The sequence below is a fragment of the Indicator indicator genome, chromosome 14 (genome assembly GCF_027791375.1).
Source record: "Indicator indicator isolate 239-I01 chromosome 14, UM_Iind_1.1, whole genome shotgun sequence".
NCBI classification, from domain to species: domain Eukaryota; kingdom Metazoa; phylum Chordata; class Aves; order Piciformes; family Indicatoridae; genus Indicator; species Indicator indicator.
Window position 1 is genome coordinate 14178523 of NC_072023.1, and position 21498 is coordinate 14200020.

The following is a 21498-nucleotide window of genomic DNA, read 5'->3' on the forward strand; positions in this document are numbered from 1 at the left end:
AAACTTGCTACATGCCTGGCCCTTCAAGTAAATTCAGAGTATTTCTGAAGTTTTTCATTCCTTTTATGCTCCAAGTTCTTCATCTATATTTTTTTTTTCCAATATTCTTTGGTGTTTTTCAACTGATTCGACCTGCTATGGTTTTAATGAGATGAAGATTGTGGTTTAATAAGCAATGATCAGGTGCTGCCGAATGAACTGAAATTTCTCCTTTGTAGTCCCAAAAATACACATTCCAGCTTTATACTCTTCAAAGTCACCAAGTGGAAGAGAGAAAGATTTCTAAATTTTTTCATAGACATCACAATTCCTGCTGTCTAACCAGCTATGCCTTCTAGGTAAAAACTAGTTTTGCTTCTACCCACCTCTGACTTGAAACATGCATTTTCACCTACAACTTGGATTTTGCTAGAGTTCCTAGTTACTAAAGTCAATACAGCTAAAGTACACAAAGTACAATTACTGCAAATATTTACTATACCATTACAGAACCTAAAACTTATTTCACTCTTATTTTTGTGACTCATACAAGCAATGCTTCAGTGATTTCAAAGAAAACTCTCCCTAGTTAACCTACAAGCCTTTATTCTGGTTAGACAGATATTTATTCTTAATTGAGCTTTCCTTGTAATTACATTTAATTCAGTTACTACTTTTGGTATTTATAACCCTGGGAAGCATTCATTCACACTTCATTCAAATGTAATGAAAGCTGAAATTCCTCTGCATGATGCAGGTAAGTACAGTCTTTTTCTGTTGTAAAAGTTGGTGTATTTACTTAAAATACAGATGCAAGAGTTGAGGTAACAGAGCTGTCTTCTCAGCTAGTGTAGTAACTAACCACTCTTCCAATTAAATACCTTGAATATTAGAAGAGATTAAGCAGGCAAAGGCTTCGGAGTTTCAAAGGAAGAAAGCAAAGCAGTCCAGAGGAATATTCAGTGAACTAAATGTTCCAAAGTGTGAATTAGATGCAGTGGTTGCCTCTGGTGGATTCAAAAACTTCAGTGGTAGTAGCTACATAACTATCTCTTGGCACATACAAAATCAACAAAGATGTTTGGGACCTTCTTGCTGTTATGTAACTCCAAATACGAACCACGTGCCAACACCCCAAAATAACGAACCCTGCTCAAGACAACCTTCTCTCCTCTACATCCCATCAACAGCTGACACTCTTCAAAGCACAAGGAAACCACATTGTGATTCTTGTTAAGCTGTTACCCAGTGCCCTAAACCAGTGGCTTTCAAACACAGTTCGGACACAGATACAGCTTTGATAAACTATTCAGCATACAAGGCTTTCTTCAGAAGAGTACATAGCTTCTTCTCTGGCAGTAGAAAACTTCAATAAAATAGCAACAGTTTTGGACAGAATTTGAATGATCTCTGATCAGCTATTTCCTGCAAGTCTCGGTATCTTTTCCACTTTTAATGTCTCTGATGTGTTGACTACCTTATACAGCCAATTTTTCTTTATTTTCTCTTTGTTTCTTTCAAAGACAAAACAAGAGAGGCTGTTTAGAAGGATGTAATATCCTTAAACCTCTTGTTATTCCGTCTCAAAAAGGACACTGATCTGTTTAACTATTATTGAGTTAATTTTCCTGTTCCACAACAGACCACTTTCTAGAATGGTTTAGCTTGGGTTTATGGTTCCAACATCAAAATACAAAGGAATGTCCAAAAAGCTTCATTATCATAGCAAAATAAATCTATTTAAACAAAACAGAACTGCATATCATTCATTTCCAAGAAGTGAGGCACACACTCACTTAGCACACTTCAATGAAACACCTAGCAAAAAAAAAGGTCAGCGGAAAAGCACATGAATATTCTACTATGCTGGTTCAGCAAAGTCTGCTGGTTTGCCTTTAACTGCTGCAGAAAGTATGTTGAGTTCAGCCATGGAACTTAGCTGAGGATCAGACATGTTTGTCAACTCCAAGTCTGATAGTTTTTGTCACGGAGAGAAAGAAAGAAATATAGAAGAGTAAGATGGAAGTCTGAGAAGGGAACTTAAGGCAACTGCTCACACCACTCAACAATGAATGATTCCAAACCAGCTGCTGAAATATGTGGAATTTTTCTGAATCTCTCTCTGACAGACCAAGATCCAAGGGTAAACAAAAAAAGACAGCTCCTTCAGTTCCAAGGGAGTGCCTGATTTACCCTGATATCGAGTTTGGTGGATACTCCACCCTATGACCTATTGAAGTACATACAATTATACATGATTATGATAAATTTCAAGAATATATGGAACCCTTCTTGAATTTTGGATTCTACATTGTTATAGATGACAGAGCAAAACAAAATTTGATTAAAAAGGAAATTTTATTTTGAAAAGGGCAAATACAAAGCAATAAAAGGCAAGCAAACAGCGCTGGGTGGGTGGGGAGTTTGCACTCCACCAACACTCACACTGTACATGATGTAGTTCCTGTTTAAATCCTCTAGTCCTAACACACAGTCATACTTTTTCTAAAAACAAGGCATGTTTCATCAAATTAGTTTCTAAAATAGGCGTTAGCATTTCCTTACTTTCCTTACTAGTGATCCTCCTGGTGGTTGTTTAGTGATGTAATTCTTCAGCTGGTCTTAGGTTCAGCAGCACGTCTCACACCAGTTGGTTACATACAGGGTACACATGCTGTCCTTGTGATTGCTACTATAATATCTCCATTGGCATAAGTGCTACTCCCAGTTCCTGTTCCCATATTTCTTGCCAGCAACCGACTCTCTGCAACCATCTCTTCTTCCTGCACGTCCTTGAGTAACTTGTTACTGTCATATATACTTTGCCACATAGGCTATTTCTCACACAAGCTGTTAGCTTCCCTAGTTATCCTAATGTTTCAGTCTCCTATCCAGGCTTCTACATAAATGCATTAAAGCAAACAAAATATAAACAATAATAGCAAAGCAAACAATATAGTAAAGAACATTTTCCACAAGTTACACAAGCATATACCATAATTTCTTGTGTCTGGTTCCCAGTCTCACTTTTAGTTCCATGTTCTTATTTAGCCCATCCATGCTTCTGCTTTAGAGTTTATCCCAATCAGAATCATCTGATTGACACAAATTATCACTCCACTCATCACATACATGCAAGACAGAAAGGCCTCAACATGCCACTTAAGTTTCAAAAACAGCAGAAAAAAATGGGAGGGTGGGGGTATGTGTGAAAGAATGGAGAAGACATTAAAAAAAAAAAACCTTTGTCACTAAACATAGAAATAATAATTGGACTCCTACAATCCCTCCCCAAAGCAGTATCTTAGAGGACTTGTTATATAACTCAGTAGAGGTTATGGCACAGGCCCCCCCCAAAAAAAATTCAGGACTGCTTCTGCATTACAAAGTTATCTTGGTTTTCTCCCTAATTTTAGAATCACTAGAATAGTTATAACCAAATTTTCAATGCAACAGGGATTATTTTGCTCAGTCTTCCTGGTAGAGTATTGAGAAACTATAAATCTCACAACCGTCTCCAAAACTCCTGATGTTTTCTCTGCAATACCTAGGGGAAATAAACAAACTAAACCAAACACATACCAACACCCCTCCCCACCCCCAAACAAACAAAAAAACCCCCAACAAACCAACCAACCAAAAAAAAAAACCCAAAACAAAAACAACAAAAGCCACCAACAGAAACAAACCAACCCCCCAAGAACAACAAAACAAACAAACAAAACCAAAGCAAAACAAAAGCAAACTCCAAACTGTCCTACATTAACAGAACACTGCACATACTTTAGGAGACTCCTAACTAAATTTCAGTTTCGGGTAAGGCCTATCATTTATCAGAAATCCAGTTGCAAAATTCCTTATAAGATGAATACAGTTTAATGGTTTTCAAGACATAAGGTAATGGCTCTTCTACACAGAGGACACCACCACTTACGCCTTTAATACCAAAAATGTGACTGACTGGGTGCTTCCATCTGTTCCTGAGAGGCATACACATCCATATAAGTAAGCAAGAGTTTCAACTATGCTTTTCAACAAGCAGAAAATAAAGGACCTCTTAAGAAGCTGCCCCCAAAACAAACAGATCAAGAACTAATGACACAGGTGCCTGAAACAGCAAAGCAAAAAAGGATGCATTTTCACAATAGAAAGAGGACATCATACAAATGTTAGCGGATGAGTTGAAATGCAAACCAAATTTGCATGGCAACCTTTACGCACTGTTATTATGAAGAATGAAGCAATATATTATAAATAATTCAGTCTCTTTATAAGTTCCTAGAGTTTAATGAAAAGTTTAGAGCAAAGAGATACTTGAGACAGTCCTTTACTATCTAAAAAGGAAGACAAGCAATACTTTGATACCAGAAATTGCTAAATTGTGGCCCTACATAAATGTGATTATTCATTTATACTGCCGTCTACACTAGGACTTTCCTCCTAAAAAAACATCATGAGGAAAAAAACCCCACAACAACAAATAAGCAAACACATTATTAATATTCTTTCAGATAAGCAGGTTTTAGTTTTATGAGATGACTATTTGATTGCAAAAGGAAGAGGCAGCCTATATAAGACAAGCAAGAAACCCCTATAACCCCTGCATACCATCTTCCCCAATTAGAATTTTCAGCCTCTTGCTTGGTAACTGCATTCAAGCTATTTAGTGCCATGTTCTGTCACTGTTGAGGTAAGAAAAATAAAGTCTATTCAACTAGAGGATTCCATTTTATATCAAGAGCTCTTGATGTTCTCTTGACCTGTTATTGAGGTCTCTGCTTCAATGAATGCGTCAAGTGTCCCATCCGTAATAGAGAATTTCCCATTCTAACACCTATTCCTTACTTTTTTTTTTGCTATCATTATACAATTTTATATCAACAAAAATAGTTTCGAATAAGATAACCACCTTCTTCACATTGATTTTAACTGATTTTCTAGAATAATGATGACTAAGTATTTAGTTGTCTTCCGCATATGGCCAGCAAAAAGGCCAAACAGCAAGACGCCAAGGATATGCATACACATCCAAAAGGTGTTAACTTCATTACATGTTAATACACTTACCTGATTTGATTTCTCTACTGTGCTACTGGGAACCTCTGTGGTATCCTTCACAAAAAAATTATCTATGATGTGTCTCTCTGCACATTCCTGACCACAAATTGGACAGCGGATAACACCGACTGGGGGGGGAAAAAAAAAAAATCTGATTATGCTTGCACAGCTTAAAATATATCAAACAACTTCAAAGGCAGCTTGTAAGGATAAATACTTTGAAAGGATGCTTTGATACTTTCCTGTCAATAAGGTGAGTAAAAAGAAGCTAATTCTCATTTATCACTGAAGTAACCTTTAACTGTTATTCCCTAATTATTTATTCTTTCAACCAAGGACAAGCACCTTTTTGTTTCAATCCTATAAATAATTCCTTATCTTTAAAGGGAATGTATTCCTGCTGATAATTTGTTGTTAAAGAATGGATTAAAAGTAAACATTATTAGTGTGGAGTATTAATCAGTGACATTCATGGTACTGCATACCTGCACATACATGCCAGCAGCGTGACATGACTGACTTCTAACTATGTAACATGGGAAACTGAAACGTAATTAATTCCAATTTTGGCACCTTGTATAGAGGAAGAGCAGGCCACTATTAGTACCGTGACTACCTTCACACTAAGCATGAGAAAACAAAGACAGACATAAGAATAAATATGCAAGATCCTTTCTCTCCTTTCCTAGACGCACTGGGGAACAATTCCAAGACAGTAACATACTTAACACTCCTAGTTGAAGAAAGAGCTCAGAACCAACAATGCAGAGGGCTGAACAAGTTTTCTCAAGAGAAAAACGATAATGTCAAGTTCAAAACTTGGGGTTTAACAGTGAGTATACCGGACTGAAATGAAAAAGATCTGTAAAAACATTTTACATTAGATGCTTTTCTTAGCTGCAGAAAACAGAATGGCTTACCAGCACTAAAGCCTGTCTATCATCCAAGAAAAAGTCTCCAAAATACTTGACATGAACAGCCTGCTTTGATAAATTACAGTTATTACCATTTTAAAAAAAATTAAAAATTGAAAGTAAGTGAGGTTGAAATAATCACTTAGGATGTGGAAGTCATCATACAAAGCCTACACCAGAATAGTCCTGTGAGGCCAAATTGATACAGATTCTAGACATTTGAGAGGAGGCATGATTTTAGGGTCTTAAAGAAGATCAGAGGCACCGTTTCACACTCTGAATTTAACACAAGTATACAATTGCATACTTAACTAAACCAGCATAGGCTTAATTCTGTTTCTGTTTTACAATCAAATTTAGAAGTACAGAGACTATTAACTTAGTGCAGAGACTTAACTCCTTACTCTAGCTGCTTCACAGAACATTTAGGTAACTTTTTCATAATGTTCTTCCTGTACATGCTAGAGATTTAACTGCCCAACCTACTAAAAAGCAGCTCTTCAACAGAAGTCCACCAGTTTTAATAAATTAACTCTTCCAAACAAGCTTGGTTTTATTATAATTGCCAGTTCTCCAGTCTGCATTTCCGTATGTGTTTGTGCAGCTTCATTCTATATTTTGACTAAAACTTGTGCAACTTTTTTTTATACTATCATTATCATGAAAGACACTTAAGAAATCCAATTTTGGTATGTCAGGTAGTTAAACAGAACTCTAAACACTGAATTTCTCCTTGTATTAAACAAATCAATTTACCATAGTCAAGAGTGAACACATTTCCTAATACATAATTGCTGAAAAAAACCCTATTTTTCACATTTTTCAATAGTACCAATTACAAACCACCCTCTTCCCTTGCTGCTCATTCCTGATCTTGACAAAGGGCAGTTCTTTAGGCCAGCACAAGTAACTGAGTTGGTCTTCATATGTGTTTGGGTGTGGGACAGAACGAGACTGGCAGAACAATTCAAACATGGATGCATTTCTCTTGCTCTTTGAATCTTCACCTTCAGCCCCTGACCTGCTTCACTGGCCAAATGCACTATTGCTTACACTGAAATAAAATGAGAAGCAGCACAAGGATGGGAAGGGGCCAACACTGCCACTGAAGATTAAACCTGGACCCACTGTCTTTGAAACTAGTCAGCTGTATTAAGAGTTGTTTATAAAATCAGCCTGAATTGAAAATACAGCAGGCAAGGAAAGGGCAGGAGACAAGTCAGGAAACAAACAAAACATTTCATTTGCATCTTCACCAACAGAATACTGCCAACAACCAGTTTAAGAGATCACTTAGGAACTCTAAACTGCAGTGGGAGAAGGAAAAAAGGAGAACTGCCCAAATCTTTCAAAATCCTCATGAGACTTTTTCTAGAATTCCTTATGCTGTCCAGCCTTAATTCAAGGTTTTCCTCTGCAACTCTGTGTGGGTAAATTTGCTTTTGTTGTCATCCTGGATAGATGACTGCTACACAAAACATTTTTAAACCAAGCTTAATTAACTTCAGGACCACAGATTTCAGTGAAATTACCCCAATATCAAGATCTTCAGGTAACATTAGTCAGGTTACACTGTTATGTACACAGCTGGCAACACAGCCCTTTTTGTCACAACACGTAAACCACAAATCAGCCAGGCAGCATTCCTTTCAGGTCGTTATCAACTCCAGGTCCAAGGCTCTCAGAGTAACATACTGAACAATACAAGCTATGTGTGGTCTTTTCCTCTCTATGTGGGAAATGGAAGGTCCCAAGTAGAGTGCCCTATACATTTTTTTTTCCCAAGTGTCTGGCATTTGAAACCAAAGACTCATGGCAAATAACAGTACTTAAGCAGCTAATGCAGGTTCATTTCAGAACTTCAGCCCTCCCGAAGAGACACTCTTGTGCAGATACACTACACACCAGCATTGGAATTTCTACCTGCTCTCCTTATGAGTAAACAAATAGTATAGTAGAGTGCACTGTATAACCACCACAGTCCTGCAGAACATGGCGATGAGTTTACCAGAACCCACATAACGAAGAGAGACACTAAGTTATTGGGAGAGAAATGCATGGTTTACAAAGAACCCAGAATTCAGAGCTTCCTATGAGATGACAGAGGCAGTAACTATTCTGAAATTAAATGGAAAACATAGATAAATACAAAAGTGACACATTTAAAATTTTGAAAAAGAACACTATATCCAAATAAAGACACAGATTTTAATTTAGCAAATTGGCCCATGGAATATATCTCTGTTTCAACATCAGCATTTCTAATGGTGTTATCAGGGTTATCTGTCATAGCTAAGTACTGAATTTTTCTTTTGAAATAGTGATTTTCAAGTAAAATCTGACTTTGCAATACTAGCTACAGAATGCAGCTTTTTGTATAAAATGGTAAAACTACACACACCAAGCAAAAGTTTCAGCCATTCATTAAACACAAATTGTACAGTTGTCAACTATCGCAGAACTGATGGGATTTAAGTCAGGTCATCTTATTTATACTGCTCACAGCTCAAAATGCATCAGCACAATCCTAAGAGCACACACCTGCTAACTATAGGCTGCAGAAAATTATGAACAAGAAATACTGGGAACATAAGAAGGAATGTTACTGGATTTGTTGAGCATCTGTTTCTGAAGATGACATGCAATTTTTAATTTTTTTTTCATATGCTCAAAGTAAGATTTGTTCCAGTAATATGATGCACTGTGTTTCTGTGTCTGGGTTTTGGTAATGGGGGGTGAGGGAGAGCTGCAGGCATGTCCAGAGGCTGCTCCCATATCAGACAAAGCTAATTCCAAACAGCTCCAAGATAGAGCCACCACTGGCCAAAGCTGAACTCATCAGTGCTGATGGTGCTTTTGTGTACATGTCTAAGAAAGGGTTTAAAAAAAAAAAAAAAAGTTGTGCAACAGCAGAGGTGAGTAACTAAGAAAAATGAGAGAAATAGCCTTTCAGACACCCTGGTCAGTGAAGAAAGATGGAGAGAGGAAGAGGTGCTCCAGGTGCTAGTGAAGATTCCTCTTCCAACAGTGCACCAAATGAAGACCATGAAGAGATCACCCACGTGCAGCCTGTGGCCATACCCACCCTGTAGTTGTGGAGGACCCCATGCTGAAATAGGTGAAAATGCCCTGAAGGAAGCTGTAGTCTGTAGAAAGCTGTCTCGGTTTCATCTGGGACAGAGTTAATGTTCTTCAGTGCTGTGTTTGGATTTAGTCTAAGAATGTTGATAAGACACTGATGTTTTTAGGTGTGGTTAAGTACTGTTTATACAAAGTCAAAGATTTTTCAGCTTTTCATGCTCTGCCATCAAGAAGGCTGGAAGTGTACAGGAAGCTGGCAGGGGACAGCTAGGAAAGCTGACCTAAACTGGCCAGAAGGATATTACATGTTCACTATAGAAACTGGGGGAGTTGTCCAGAAGGGATAGATCATTGCTCAAGGACTGGCAAGCCATTAATCTTCCCCATGCTCAATCTATTTTGCCTATGATAATTGTTCAGTGAACTCCTAGTATTTATCTGTCCTGTTGAGAAGGAGAGAGCAGCATGTTGAGCATCTGGCAGTCAGCAGTCAAGTTTAACCCATCACTGACAGACCTTAAAGGCTCTAGGGCTGTGTTTGTTCTTTTGTCGTTGTTTTTGTTTGAGGTTTTTGGTTGGTTGGTTTGGGAGTTTTGTGGGTTTGTGGGGTGGTTTTTTTGTATGCTTGGGTTTTGTTTGTTTTGTGGGTGGGTTTTGCTTGTTTATTTGTGGTTGTCTGTGGGGTTTTTTTAAGCTAAATGTTTTAAAACTAGAATTCCATCTTAGTTGACAAGTGAAGTCCATCTGAAAGATATGCTATTTTGCATGCAACTTGCAGGTTTTAAATGGAGAAGACAGTGCTCTGTCTTGTTGCGCCTTAGAAAGATTTAAAGAATACATAATCTCATGCTAATTACAGTATCTGTCCTACTTTGGAGGTGTAATCCAGTTTAGAATAATCACCAACCACAGAAGTCCCAAGTGAAATGGACTCAGAACAGTACTGGGACAGTGTCATTGTCCTCAAACTAGTCTACTAGGTGACACCATATACTACTGTAGATCAAGAGAGATTTTATTTAAAAGGTAGGAAGAAAACCTTAGATGGACACATACTAGAGCCTAGTCTTTTGGTATCAGCAATATAAATGGGAAAAGTGCACAAAAAATATCAGCGTATTAATGAATTCAGTATTAATAGATTATTCCTACTATCTCGAATCATTAGATTTTGTATGTACAGTTACAATTTGATAAAGGAATCGCAGACATGGGTTCAAACCCTTTTTTTTCCTCATCCAGTTTTCCAGTACAGAGGCTTAACTCAAACCATGGACAAGTATCCCCTCCTAGATTTGATGGTAGTAATAAAACATGACACTGCACACTAAGGATTACTGCTCTCCCCAGGCTACTAATAGACCTGATAGAAGAGTTTGACTTCTTTTGGTACATTAAGAGTGAGGCTGGTTTAAATAGCATTAAGACAGATGGCTGAAGCAAACATAGGAGAACACACACAAGCTTCTTGGTAACCATCCAACAGGTGCTGTAGCAAGCAATTAACTCTTAACTTTTTTGAACAACCAAAAAGGAGAATATTTTCTGAAGACATTCCTGCTTGTCATTTCATCAGTACAGTAACATACAGGAAGAAGGAATGCAATACAAAGGCAAGTTACTATAGCCCCAACATTTTCTTACTACATTCCATGTATGTATTTGCTTTTCATGTTCAGTCTTACATATTTTTTTCTCTTAAATATTCAATTACATTTAAAAAAACTGTTCCTTAAGTGTGCATAGAATGCAGTTCCTAAATTAGGTAACACTTCCCCCATTAAACCGTTACGCAAGGCACTGTCCCAATTTTCCTAATGCTACAATAAATCTAACTTTTTTCTTTTCTTTCCCTTTTTTTTTTTTTTTAATGCTGTGGTTTGGAAGCAGACATGAAGTAGCTTTCTAACTATACTTCATCTTATGGCCAACACTTCCTTCCTCTTCTTTCAAGACACCTGCTTCCTGAATTGTGCCACAATCTACTTCATGCTTTCGAGGCTGGGAACACTAGCTATTATGCTACGGTCTGTTCAAGAAGACTCAAATTCTGAGCAGCAAAATGTTAAAAACCATTTATTTGATTTTTCATTATACAGCTAGGTAAGGAAAATAAATCATCCTCTAAAGAAACCACAGGAAAAGCAAACTATGTCATCAAAACAAGAACTACATTATTGCTTTAAAAAAAAAAATAAAATAAATCCCTGAACTATGTTGCCATTCATCCCTTCCCCCCACCTCAAAATACCCAGTATTGTTAAAAGGAACGAGGACAAAAGAGAAAAATCCGGAAAGCTGTAGCACAGATCATTATTAACCCATACACTGTGAGATAATGATAAAATTTCACCAACTGGAAAATTATTTTCTGCAATTGATATCTGCTATACACCAAGAATATATTCTCCAAATACATTACAAAGCCAGCCTATACCTAGTATTTTCACAAAAAAAAAAAAAAAAAACCAAAAAAAACAACAAAACACCAGGATCTTTCAATAAACAAATAAACATTTACTTACAGAGCAATTATAATGCAGCAGCATCAGAAATGGCATCAGAGTAGGTTAGCATTTTAGCCAATGTTATTCACGTTCAGCATTCCTGGATGGTGAAGCTCTACCATTATTCTGATTAAATTTGTGATATAATTCCTATAATTCCCCATTACTGTTCTGATGCTCAATTAATTCTTGACTCAGTCAGCTTCAAAGACCTTTGGGATATTTGTATGTGATTTTAGCCACAGAGTTAAGAGGCTTCCAAGATCAAGTTATATTTTAGCGAAAAAAGTGATTTTCCTTCCTGAAAATTTTCCAAAAGAAGCTCTGGCATGACAGCAAATTGCCAGAATTAAAGACTTGACACTTCGTATTTTTAACATAATTTCCATTTCAGAATGCCTGATGTTGTACTACCCTCTAGAGATATAAGGAATGTCTGGGAAAAACCGATCTAGTATTACTTACAAGAGGAAACAAGTTGAGGTATCAAGCTACCCAGGGCAAAGGTGACCTTACATTTTCCTAAAACTGTCTGAAGTGGCATCACTTCCATAATCTACATCCCGCAGTTTAAAGGCAACAAACACCACTGTCTCCAGCACACTAGAGCAGCTACAGGATTAGTTATACAGGGATATTCAGGAACCTTTCTCAACTGCCTGTTTGTTTCCAACTCTGCTTCCTCTCAACCTTTTATTAAGCTTCAGTCTGTTGCCTGATGGCTGATTCCCCATCCTTCCTTCCAGTTTAGAATATTCATTCTTACAGAGCCTTGTTTTCACTTGTGGTAACAAGAAACCTGTTTTCTGATTCTAACCATCATCTGTATTATTCACATCAAGTGCAGCCTGCTGATTCCAACCCTGTAGTATCCATTACAACAAGGCAAATGCAGAGTGCAAGAGAAGCAAGAAAAACTTAAAACCTCAGTTAAATAATTGAAAATGTCAGTATACTTGGCCTGAAGCACTGAAAGGTTTAGTGGACATGAACCAAATAAACATCTGAGAAGTGCACCAAAAACCTCCCCTGTATTGTCAGAAAGCTAAAGTTCCTCTGTAGTCTCAGCACTTATTGCATATTCCAAAGTGCAACACTACAAGGGATAATATGCATTAGCATGCCTTTCAGTGAGAACACTCTCGTTTTAAAAATCCAAGCAAGAATTGCATAGTTTGCTGTCTTTTAGTAGCTGATTATTACTCAAGTATCTTCATTCAAAGGTACAAACTAAAGAGATCTGTTGTTTATCAAGAAGGAAGAGAGACTTCAATTTTTTTCCTATCTGAGGAAGAACCAAAGTCCAGGCAGGCAGCACACTGAGTGAGCTTTACCCACTGAGCAGGTAAGTATTCCCAGTGTGTCCATTTGGAACTGTTAGTGTCTAACCTGAAATCATTGCAATAAGCAAGATTCTGAAGGTATACTTACTTGTTTGTTCATGCTCCCATGAATAATGTTCTCAAGTGTCAGGATTTATTTTTGTCAAACTAATACCGTAAGATTTTTCTTTTTTAAAAATGGGACAAGCATTTCCAGAGTGCTCCAATAGGCAGGTAAAAACATATTACTCCACTTGGGAGGAGTTCCATGATCACCATCGCGATTGTGTGAATGGGAAATGATAAGATCCTACATTCCCATGTGCTCCTTTGGCCAGGATAGTTGTTCATGCAGCTGTACAGTGAACTAGATCAAAAGCACATGGGTCTCAAATAGAAGGAATTAATGGGAAGACCGCCACCGTTTCCAGCAGCAGCATCCATTCATGTAAAACTCAAGCAGCTGTGGAACCTTACATTCAGAATTTGCTTGAACCAGACTTGGAAGTCACATTGCTAACATTCAATGCTATCCCATGCCAACACAAAGATTTATGTTGCCATGCGATGAGCTGGACTAGGGAATAAGATTAAATGGGATTGTGTCAATAGAGACACAAAACCAGTATTCACTAGCTACAGGCTCACAGCACATATGCCTCTTCAAGGAAGGCATTCAAGCCTGCATTTTAGATATAGAATCATAGAATGGTTTGGATTGAAACAGACCTAGTTCCAACCTCCATGCTATGGACAGGGACACCTCCTGCTAGACCAGGCCCCATCCAGCCTGGCTTTGAACACTTGCAAGGTTGGAGCCTCCACAACTTCTTTGGGCAACCTGTTCTAGTGCCTCACCACCCTCATGGGGAAGAATTTCTTCCTGATGTCTATCTAAATCTAGCTTCTTCCAGTTTGAAGCCATTAGCCCTTGTCCTGTCACTACATGCCTGCTACAAAGTCTTTCTCCAGCTATCCTGTAGGCCCTCCTGAAATGCTGCTATAAGGACTCCCTGGCACCTTCTCTTCTCCAGCCTGAACAACCCCAAATCTCCCAGCCTGTCTTCACAGAAGAGGTGCTCCGCCCCTCTAATAGTCTTTGTGGCCCTCCTCTGGACCTGCTCTAATGGTTTCACGTCCTTCTTCTGTTGGAGACCCCAGAGCTAGACACAGTATTCCAGGCAGGGTTTCAGGAGAGTGGAAGTGGAAAAATCACCTCCCTTGGCCGGCTGGCCACATTTCTTTTGATGCAGCCCAAGATACCATATTGGTTTTCTGGGCTGCAAGCACACACTGACAGCTCATGTTGAGCTAGCACTCCCAAGTCCTCCTCCTCACAGCTGCTCTCTATCCATTCTCTGCCCAGCCTCTGTATGCACTTAGGGTTGCTCCAACTCAGGTGCAATCCAGGTGCTTTGTTGAACTTCAAGAGGTGGGCAATGGCTCACCTCTCAAGCCTGTCATGGTCCGTTTGAATGGCATCCCATCCCTCCAGCATGCCTACCCCAGCACACAAACTTCCTGAGGTACATTCAATCCCAAAGTCCCTGTCACTGACAGGTAGGAGAAACCACAACACATTCTTACTCTTCTTCACAAGTTACACACTGCATCCATAGCAATGCCATCTCCAAGCCATTCAGCAGAATGGATTTAAGGCATCTATTGTATTATTTCCAACTCAGTTCTCAATTTCCTGGGAGTACATTCCAGACAACTGAAGCATCCTGACACAATGGGAGGAGACTACTCCGGCCTGCCCCAGTTTCAGCTCATTTGCGTCTTTTCACTGTAGCAAACAGGTTTCAGAGCCAATGTAATGAAGCCATTGGGGAGATAATCATTTGTAGACGGAACAGGGCATTTTTGTTGATGCAAAGTGCTTTACTAAAAAAGGAGGGCCTAAGGGTTCCCTTTTCTCAGTACAGATCAGTCAATGAAACAATAGTTTTGTGAAAGAGAGCTCTCTTTATTAAATAGAGTGCTTGGAAGCAACTTGTAACTAATTTTACCTAAAATGACATAGTCATTACAGAATAATTAGGCTTGTGTACAGCAATGTTCCTTGGTTTTATAGATGTCTTGTTTGAAATATTAACTATATTGATTTCAGAACAAAAAAATACTAAAAGCAAGTCACACAGTGTTTGGTTTTGGTTTTTTTGTTTTGTTTTTTTACAGATGGACAGGTTAGTTAACATTAATAGAAATTATGTCAGAGACTGAAAACTATCCCAGAATTTTAGAATCATTTTAGCATAACTACATAGAAAATTAGGGCATTTCAGTTGTGAGCTACAGAATCTTTTCTCTCTGTGTGTATACAGACACCATTAATACTTGCAAGGTTTTTCATTAAAAAGCATGGGTTTGAGGGTAAACTGGTTAGATTTACGCAGGTCACGTTTTTCTGTTAAAAGCAAACGCTTAGAAGACTTAATCTGAGAGATGATATCATATGCCATAACAGCTGAATCAATTTTGAGAAGTGAGGAAAGTGGTAATTACTCTTATTAAGTCAAAACTGGTGCTGCGAAATTGGCAACTTCCTCAAACCAGTTTGTTCCAGAAAAAGCTGCTCCTATCTAGTTCTGAGAGCCTGCTGCTGCTAGTGGAGGGGAGATAGGTTAAACCACCAAGCAAGCACATCAAGGGGAAACTGGCACTTACAGCCAAAATACAAACATTCAAAGCAGCCATGAATCTAGTGGATAAGTTTATTAAAACTTGAATGCTTGATTTACCAACCTTTAAAACATAAACAGATGAAAACCAGAAAAATACTACTGGCTGTAATCCCCCCTCTGGAGGAGTGTTACAGGCCAGTTTTTATGCTGCACTGCATTGACTTTCTTGGAAAGCACTGCAGAGCTGAATTAAAATATTTCAGCTGCTCTGTGAAATGGTTCCTTGTTTTTGCTATACGTGCCGAATCTTCAAGCACTTCAAACATCAGACTTCATAAACTGTAAATTTTCCAGCCAGTTCTGAAGGGAGAGTTTATGTTGACATCTAACGCAGTCCAATGTATTTTCTTCAACACCACAATTCTGGAAACACTGCTATTGTAGGATATACAATATTAAAAGTACAGGATAATAAATAAAAAGACCTGTCTTGCAACGAACAGGTTTAAGTGTCGATGCAGAAGCTGCCAATAATTACAGCAATTATCGTGAGCATTTCTTTCATCAAAATTGAAATACACTCTTTCAGGTCCTGAGATTGTCAAGTATTTTCAACTTATACGTAATGAATTCAAGCATACAAGATGCACTGATTTTTAAGATTCAGTGATGTTCTTGCATCTTTCTCTTCAGCCTATAAATTTAATTTTTCAAGTTCCAAACATTTTGAAAGTGGGTTTCATGCTACCGAGAGTCACACATTTTACTGAAATACCATTTTGCAGATGCTCTAGGGTCTTGCCAACAGTACTCAAGTCCATTCTATTCACATGTTTCTGGAACAAGGAAATTAATACCTTTCTCCATGAACAGCAGCACCATGGTAGCATGTTGTTATTATTACTTTAGAAAAGATCACTGGGATAAGATTAAAAAAAAAAAGGGGGGTGGGAAGAGGTATTCCAGAATTTCAGGTAAGGAGATAAACTCTGCCTTAAGAGTCATGAACACGACACAGCTAGAAATAATTTTGTTGTAGCTAGGAATTTCATACTCTGGTCTTCATCTTTTAGAGTTCTCACCTACTACCAGCTGACAGTTCAGTAGTTGCAGTACAATGTATCTATTACCCACTTTTTTATTCACTATAATTTTTGGTAATTAACTTATCATTTGGGCAGTTAGAGCGAGAAGCCAAAGAATCAAACCCTTCTGGAAGACACTGAAGGAATGGTTTCTTTGTAATCCTTTGCTGAAAAGATTATAAATATACTCCAATGTGACACTCTTCATTGCTTCACCACTTCTTCTGGTGTTTGGCCCCACACACCATAATGTTCCCATCAACACTGAGCAGATGTGAAAGTAAAAAAGCCTCAAAAAAAGAACTTGAAGAATCCGGATCACACTGAGGAAATAATCAAGTTGGAAGCAGCAGGGGGAACAGTAGGTAACGAGCTTTAGTAAAAGTCTGTCAGGAGAAATCTCATCCAAAACAGGCATGCTAACACAATTCAAGGCCTTTGGCTAGCTTATGTGTTATTCCCTCTCTTCAAGTGCTCTTTCACAAACCTCCTCCCATTCTCAATATGGCCATCACTTAATAGCTAGAAACTATCTATCAGGACCTGGGAAACTAGCCTCTTGACTCTCATTTTTCAAGCCACTAAACTAAGGGGAGCAATTCAGGTGCCTAAACAGATATACCTAATTTGAGCAGGATATCCCACCTGGCTTCCAACTACTGTTCCAGAAGGAAATAGGTCTCCTGTGGATTGTGTAGCACATCTGCCAGACCTTTTCTGAACACAAGACATCCCAGAAATTCAGAAGTGGCAGAAGATAGTCAAGTTTGGAAAGCTAAATCTCAACTTACTGTGTATTTTATTCCACATACCTTTGCTATTGCAATTTCAAATTCCTGGCAGAAACACAACTAAGGCACAGAGAATATCTCTTATGTAGTACCCAAACAAACTGCAGTCTGTAACTGTAAAGGAAAGCTTGGTTAAAAATCACTTGTGTCAATATTCAGAGGCACTAATTTTAAGAACAGTGCTTGCACTTGCTGCATACATCTGTGTTCTGCTATATAGACATCCATTTGAAAGGTCTCCTTGTGGATGGACTTGAATACCCCTATTACATTTCTTTCAAGCTATCACAAAACACAGATTACAGTGATGTAGCAAATAGAATGGAAGACTCCATCAACTTTAACTGTAAACTGTCTATGCAGGGAATGGATGTGCACATGTAAATAGAAATAAAAGGCTCATTTAGAATGATGGATTCTGCTTTTGTTTGGGTCATTTTGTTTGGTGAGGAGGTGGAAAGAAAGGGCAGGCTGATTTTTTTTAACTACTTTTTTTGTTGTTGTTAATTAGTATCTCATCAATATATTCTTCAATGACAATCCCATAATAGCACCTTCACAAAACAAGTACAATGCCCAGGACTTAGGTCCCCAACAATGAGAAAGGAATTTAATGTGTATTTATCAGTAAATTTGGAGTATTTATTGAGACACTTTTAATGTGCTGAAATTAGGACTGTAATACAAAAAACACTTTCATTGTTAATCTGGTAATACTTAGAGGATTTCTACATCAGTTTGTTGGGCTTTTTTAAAGCTTGCTGTTGACCAAGACAATACAAGACATGAAACATTTGATGAAAATTCACACTCCAATAAATCAACAAGAAATAAAAACATTTCTTATTTCCTGCAGTTTCTATCAGATATGTCTGAGTGCTCTGCAAGACATTATTGTAATAAAGACTCAAGTAATTATTTGAGCAAACAATCCTGAGATTCCCAAATCCGGTCTGACCATTTGTTATATTCAAAAGCTGTTTAATACTAAAGCTTGTCACATGCAGAATTTTTGCATCTATGATCAGAGATAATACTGATTTATTATGCCTAAGTAACTCCATAAAGTTCAACTTTTTACTTGAAAGATGACAAAGTTTCTTTGCAAAGTTGTCAAATGTTAATGCCTTCAGCAGGATTCATCCGAGTTGATTTACATGAAATTCCCTTCATACTCAACCAACAACTTCACGGGTGGACTACTCGCTAGATAAAGAACTGGATGGATGGCTGCACTCAAGAGACTTGTGGTCAATAGCTCAATGTCCAAAAGGTATGACAGTGACAAGAGGCACCCCTCGTGGGTCAGTACTGGGCGCAGTGCTGTTCAACATCTTCATCAGCGATATGGACAGTGGAACTGAATGCACTCTCCGCGAGTTTGTAGATGACACCAAGCTGTGTGTTGCAGCTGACATGCTGGAGGGAAGAAATGCCATCCAGAGAGATTTGGACAGGCTTCAGAGGCAGGTCTAAGCCACCCTCATGAAATTCAACAAGGCCAAGCGCAAGGTCCTACATATGGGTTGGGGAAATCCCAAGTACAAATATAGGCTGGGTGAGGAATGGTTTGAGAGCAGTCTCAAGGAGGAGGACTTGGAGACATCACTTGACAAAAATCTCCTCTGGAGCCAGCAGTGTGCACTTTCAGCCCAGAAGGCCAACTATATCCTGGACTGCATCACAAGAAGTGTGGCCAGCAAGACAAGGGAGGTGATCCTCCCCGTCTGCTCTCATGAGACCCCACCTGGAGTACTCCATCCAGTTCTGGTGCTCCCAACATAAGAAGGACATAGAACTGCTTGAGTGGATCCATAGGAGGGCTGTGAAGATGATCAGATGGAGGGAGCACCTCCCCTATGGGGACAGGCTCTGAGAGTTGCAGCTGTTCAGCCTGGAGAAGAAAAGGCTCCAGGGAGACTGTAGAGCAGCATTCTAGTACCTGAAGGGGGCCTACAAGAAAGCCAGGAAGTGACTTTTTACAAGGATTTGTAATGATAGGATGAAAGAGGATGGATTAAAGCTTGAGGAGGGCAGACGAGCTATTAGGTAAGACTTCTTTACAGCAAGGGTGGTGCTGGAGCATGTCCAGAGAAGGGCAAGGAGGCTGGGGAGAGGCCTTGAGCACAAGCCCTATGAGGAGAGGCTGAGGGAGCTGGGACTCCCCTGAGCCTGGAGAAGAGGAGGCTCAGGGGAGACCTCATTGCTGTCTACAACTACCTGAAGGGAGGTTGTAGCCAGGAGGGGGTTGGTCTCTTCTCCCAGGCAACCAGCACCAGAACAAGAGGACACAGTCTCAAGCTGCACCAGGGGAGGTTTAGGCTGGAGGTGAGGAGAAAGTTCTTCACAGAGAGAGTGGTTGGCCATTGGAATGGGCTGCCCAGGGAGGTGGTGGAGTCACCATCCCTGGAGGTGTTCAAGAGGGGATTGGACGTGGCACTTGGTGCCATGGTTTAGATAGTCATGAGGTGTAGGGTGACAGGTTTGACTCTATGATCTTTGAGGTCTCTTCCAACCTTCTTGATTCTTGACACTGGAACAGGTTGCCCAGGGAGGTAACGGGTGCCCCCTCCCTGCAGGTATTCAAGGCCAGGTTGGATGAAGCCTTGAGTGACCTGCTCTCATGGGAGGCATCCACATGGCAGGGGGATTGGAACTAGATGATCTTTAAAGTCCCAAACCATTCAATGAATTTCTGAACATCTGGGTTAGGTAACGAGATGTGTCATGCTAAAGCAGCAGTTGGTCAGATTAATTGCACCTTAAAAACATCTTTTTTTTTCCAGTAGCTAAAATACTCTTACCCACTTTTGGGCATCGAGTTCAATTGCAAGAATCTCTCCAATATTCTAAAACCAGCAATTAGAGGAGATAATATCTTCCAAGTTATCTGCAAGTTACAAGCCTTGCAGTTTCAGGTGTAGATGTACAGGAATAAAAAGCCAACTTGCTTTATATTCCTCTCTTCTGTACCCAGTATTCCACAGCACTGTTGTAAGGGTTCAAAAAGTGAAGTGACCAGCTCTTGCCACTTACTACATAACTATGACCACAAAGCTGGAGCAGTATATGTATAAGTCTTGTGGAGGTCTAACATTGCAACCTCCAAGAAACAGTGTTAAGAAGCAGCATTGTTCCTTCTACTCTGACACCGCATTAATATTAAAAATACTAAATGTAACTAATAAAATTTATTCCCTCTGAGTTGAAGATATGCACTGATTGATCACATAAGAATTTCAAATTGCTGCCCTAATAGCTCTCAAAAAGCAGCAGGTTACCAAGGCAGCAGTGATATACTACTTGTGTTCCCATTGATATCTCCTGGTACTCTATTGCTATAACATGCAGTAGATAACTGAACCATGAGCCAGACCCTGTCAGCTGATGTGAACACCCACATTCACTTCTTCTGGTCTTCCCCCCCATCATTTTCCTAAAACAGAGAAGAGATCTTTCAAAGATGCTTTCCCAGCATGACACTGAACTAGAAGTGAAGCCCAGGGTAATGACTGTCCTACCAAAACTGGTCTTCATAGGTGTCATTTAATTGTCCTTTAGGTTCACTTGATTTATTTCCACCTTCTTGTACCATACTGCTGAAAGGATAGATCATATACTACTTTTAGTAATAAAGTGATGGAATTATTACAATTTGCCTCCAATACCAGTTTGGGAATGAACTACTTTATTTTTAAGGAATACTCACAAGGCTTCAGCCATGGCACTGCAGTTCTTAACCTATCCTGGCTGGCATAATGACAAATAAAAAAAAAGAAAAAAAAACTACAACTTGAAGGCAGAAAAGCATGTATTCTGGCAAGGTTTGAAGTCAGACATACTGCAGCTTAAAGCACCTACACTATGTTCTCAATAATATAAATCAGTCAGAAGGTAGCCAAAGAAAACTTTATTAAATCTGATCTCATCCCAATGGAACTGGGAAAAAGGAAAAGGGAAAAAGGAAAAAAAAAAAAACCCACACAATAAATGCAACCAGATTGGAAGGCAATACAATAATACTGTTGCTAAATGGACTTTGAAAGGATGCAAGATTAGTGAAGCAAAAAACGAAAGAGGCAGCTTCCCGCTGTACCCTGAAACGAGACTTGAACTCTGATGGGTTACTCTGAA

General features: G+C 39.0%; 1 protein-coding gene across 1 annotated transcript in view; it reads right to left on the bottom strand.

Annotated features, from left to right (window-relative positions):
• Positions 1-21498, bottom strand: part of TRIM24 (tripartite motif containing 24) — a 56433-nt gene that overhangs the window by 24259 nt on the left and 10676 nt on the right. The window contains exon 2 of the mRNA XM_054386558.1: positions 5047-5165. Within this exon, the coding sequence (XP_054242533.1) occupies positions 5047-5165 (119 nt within the window). The remainder of the gene's footprint in view (positions 1-5046; positions 5166-21498) is intronic.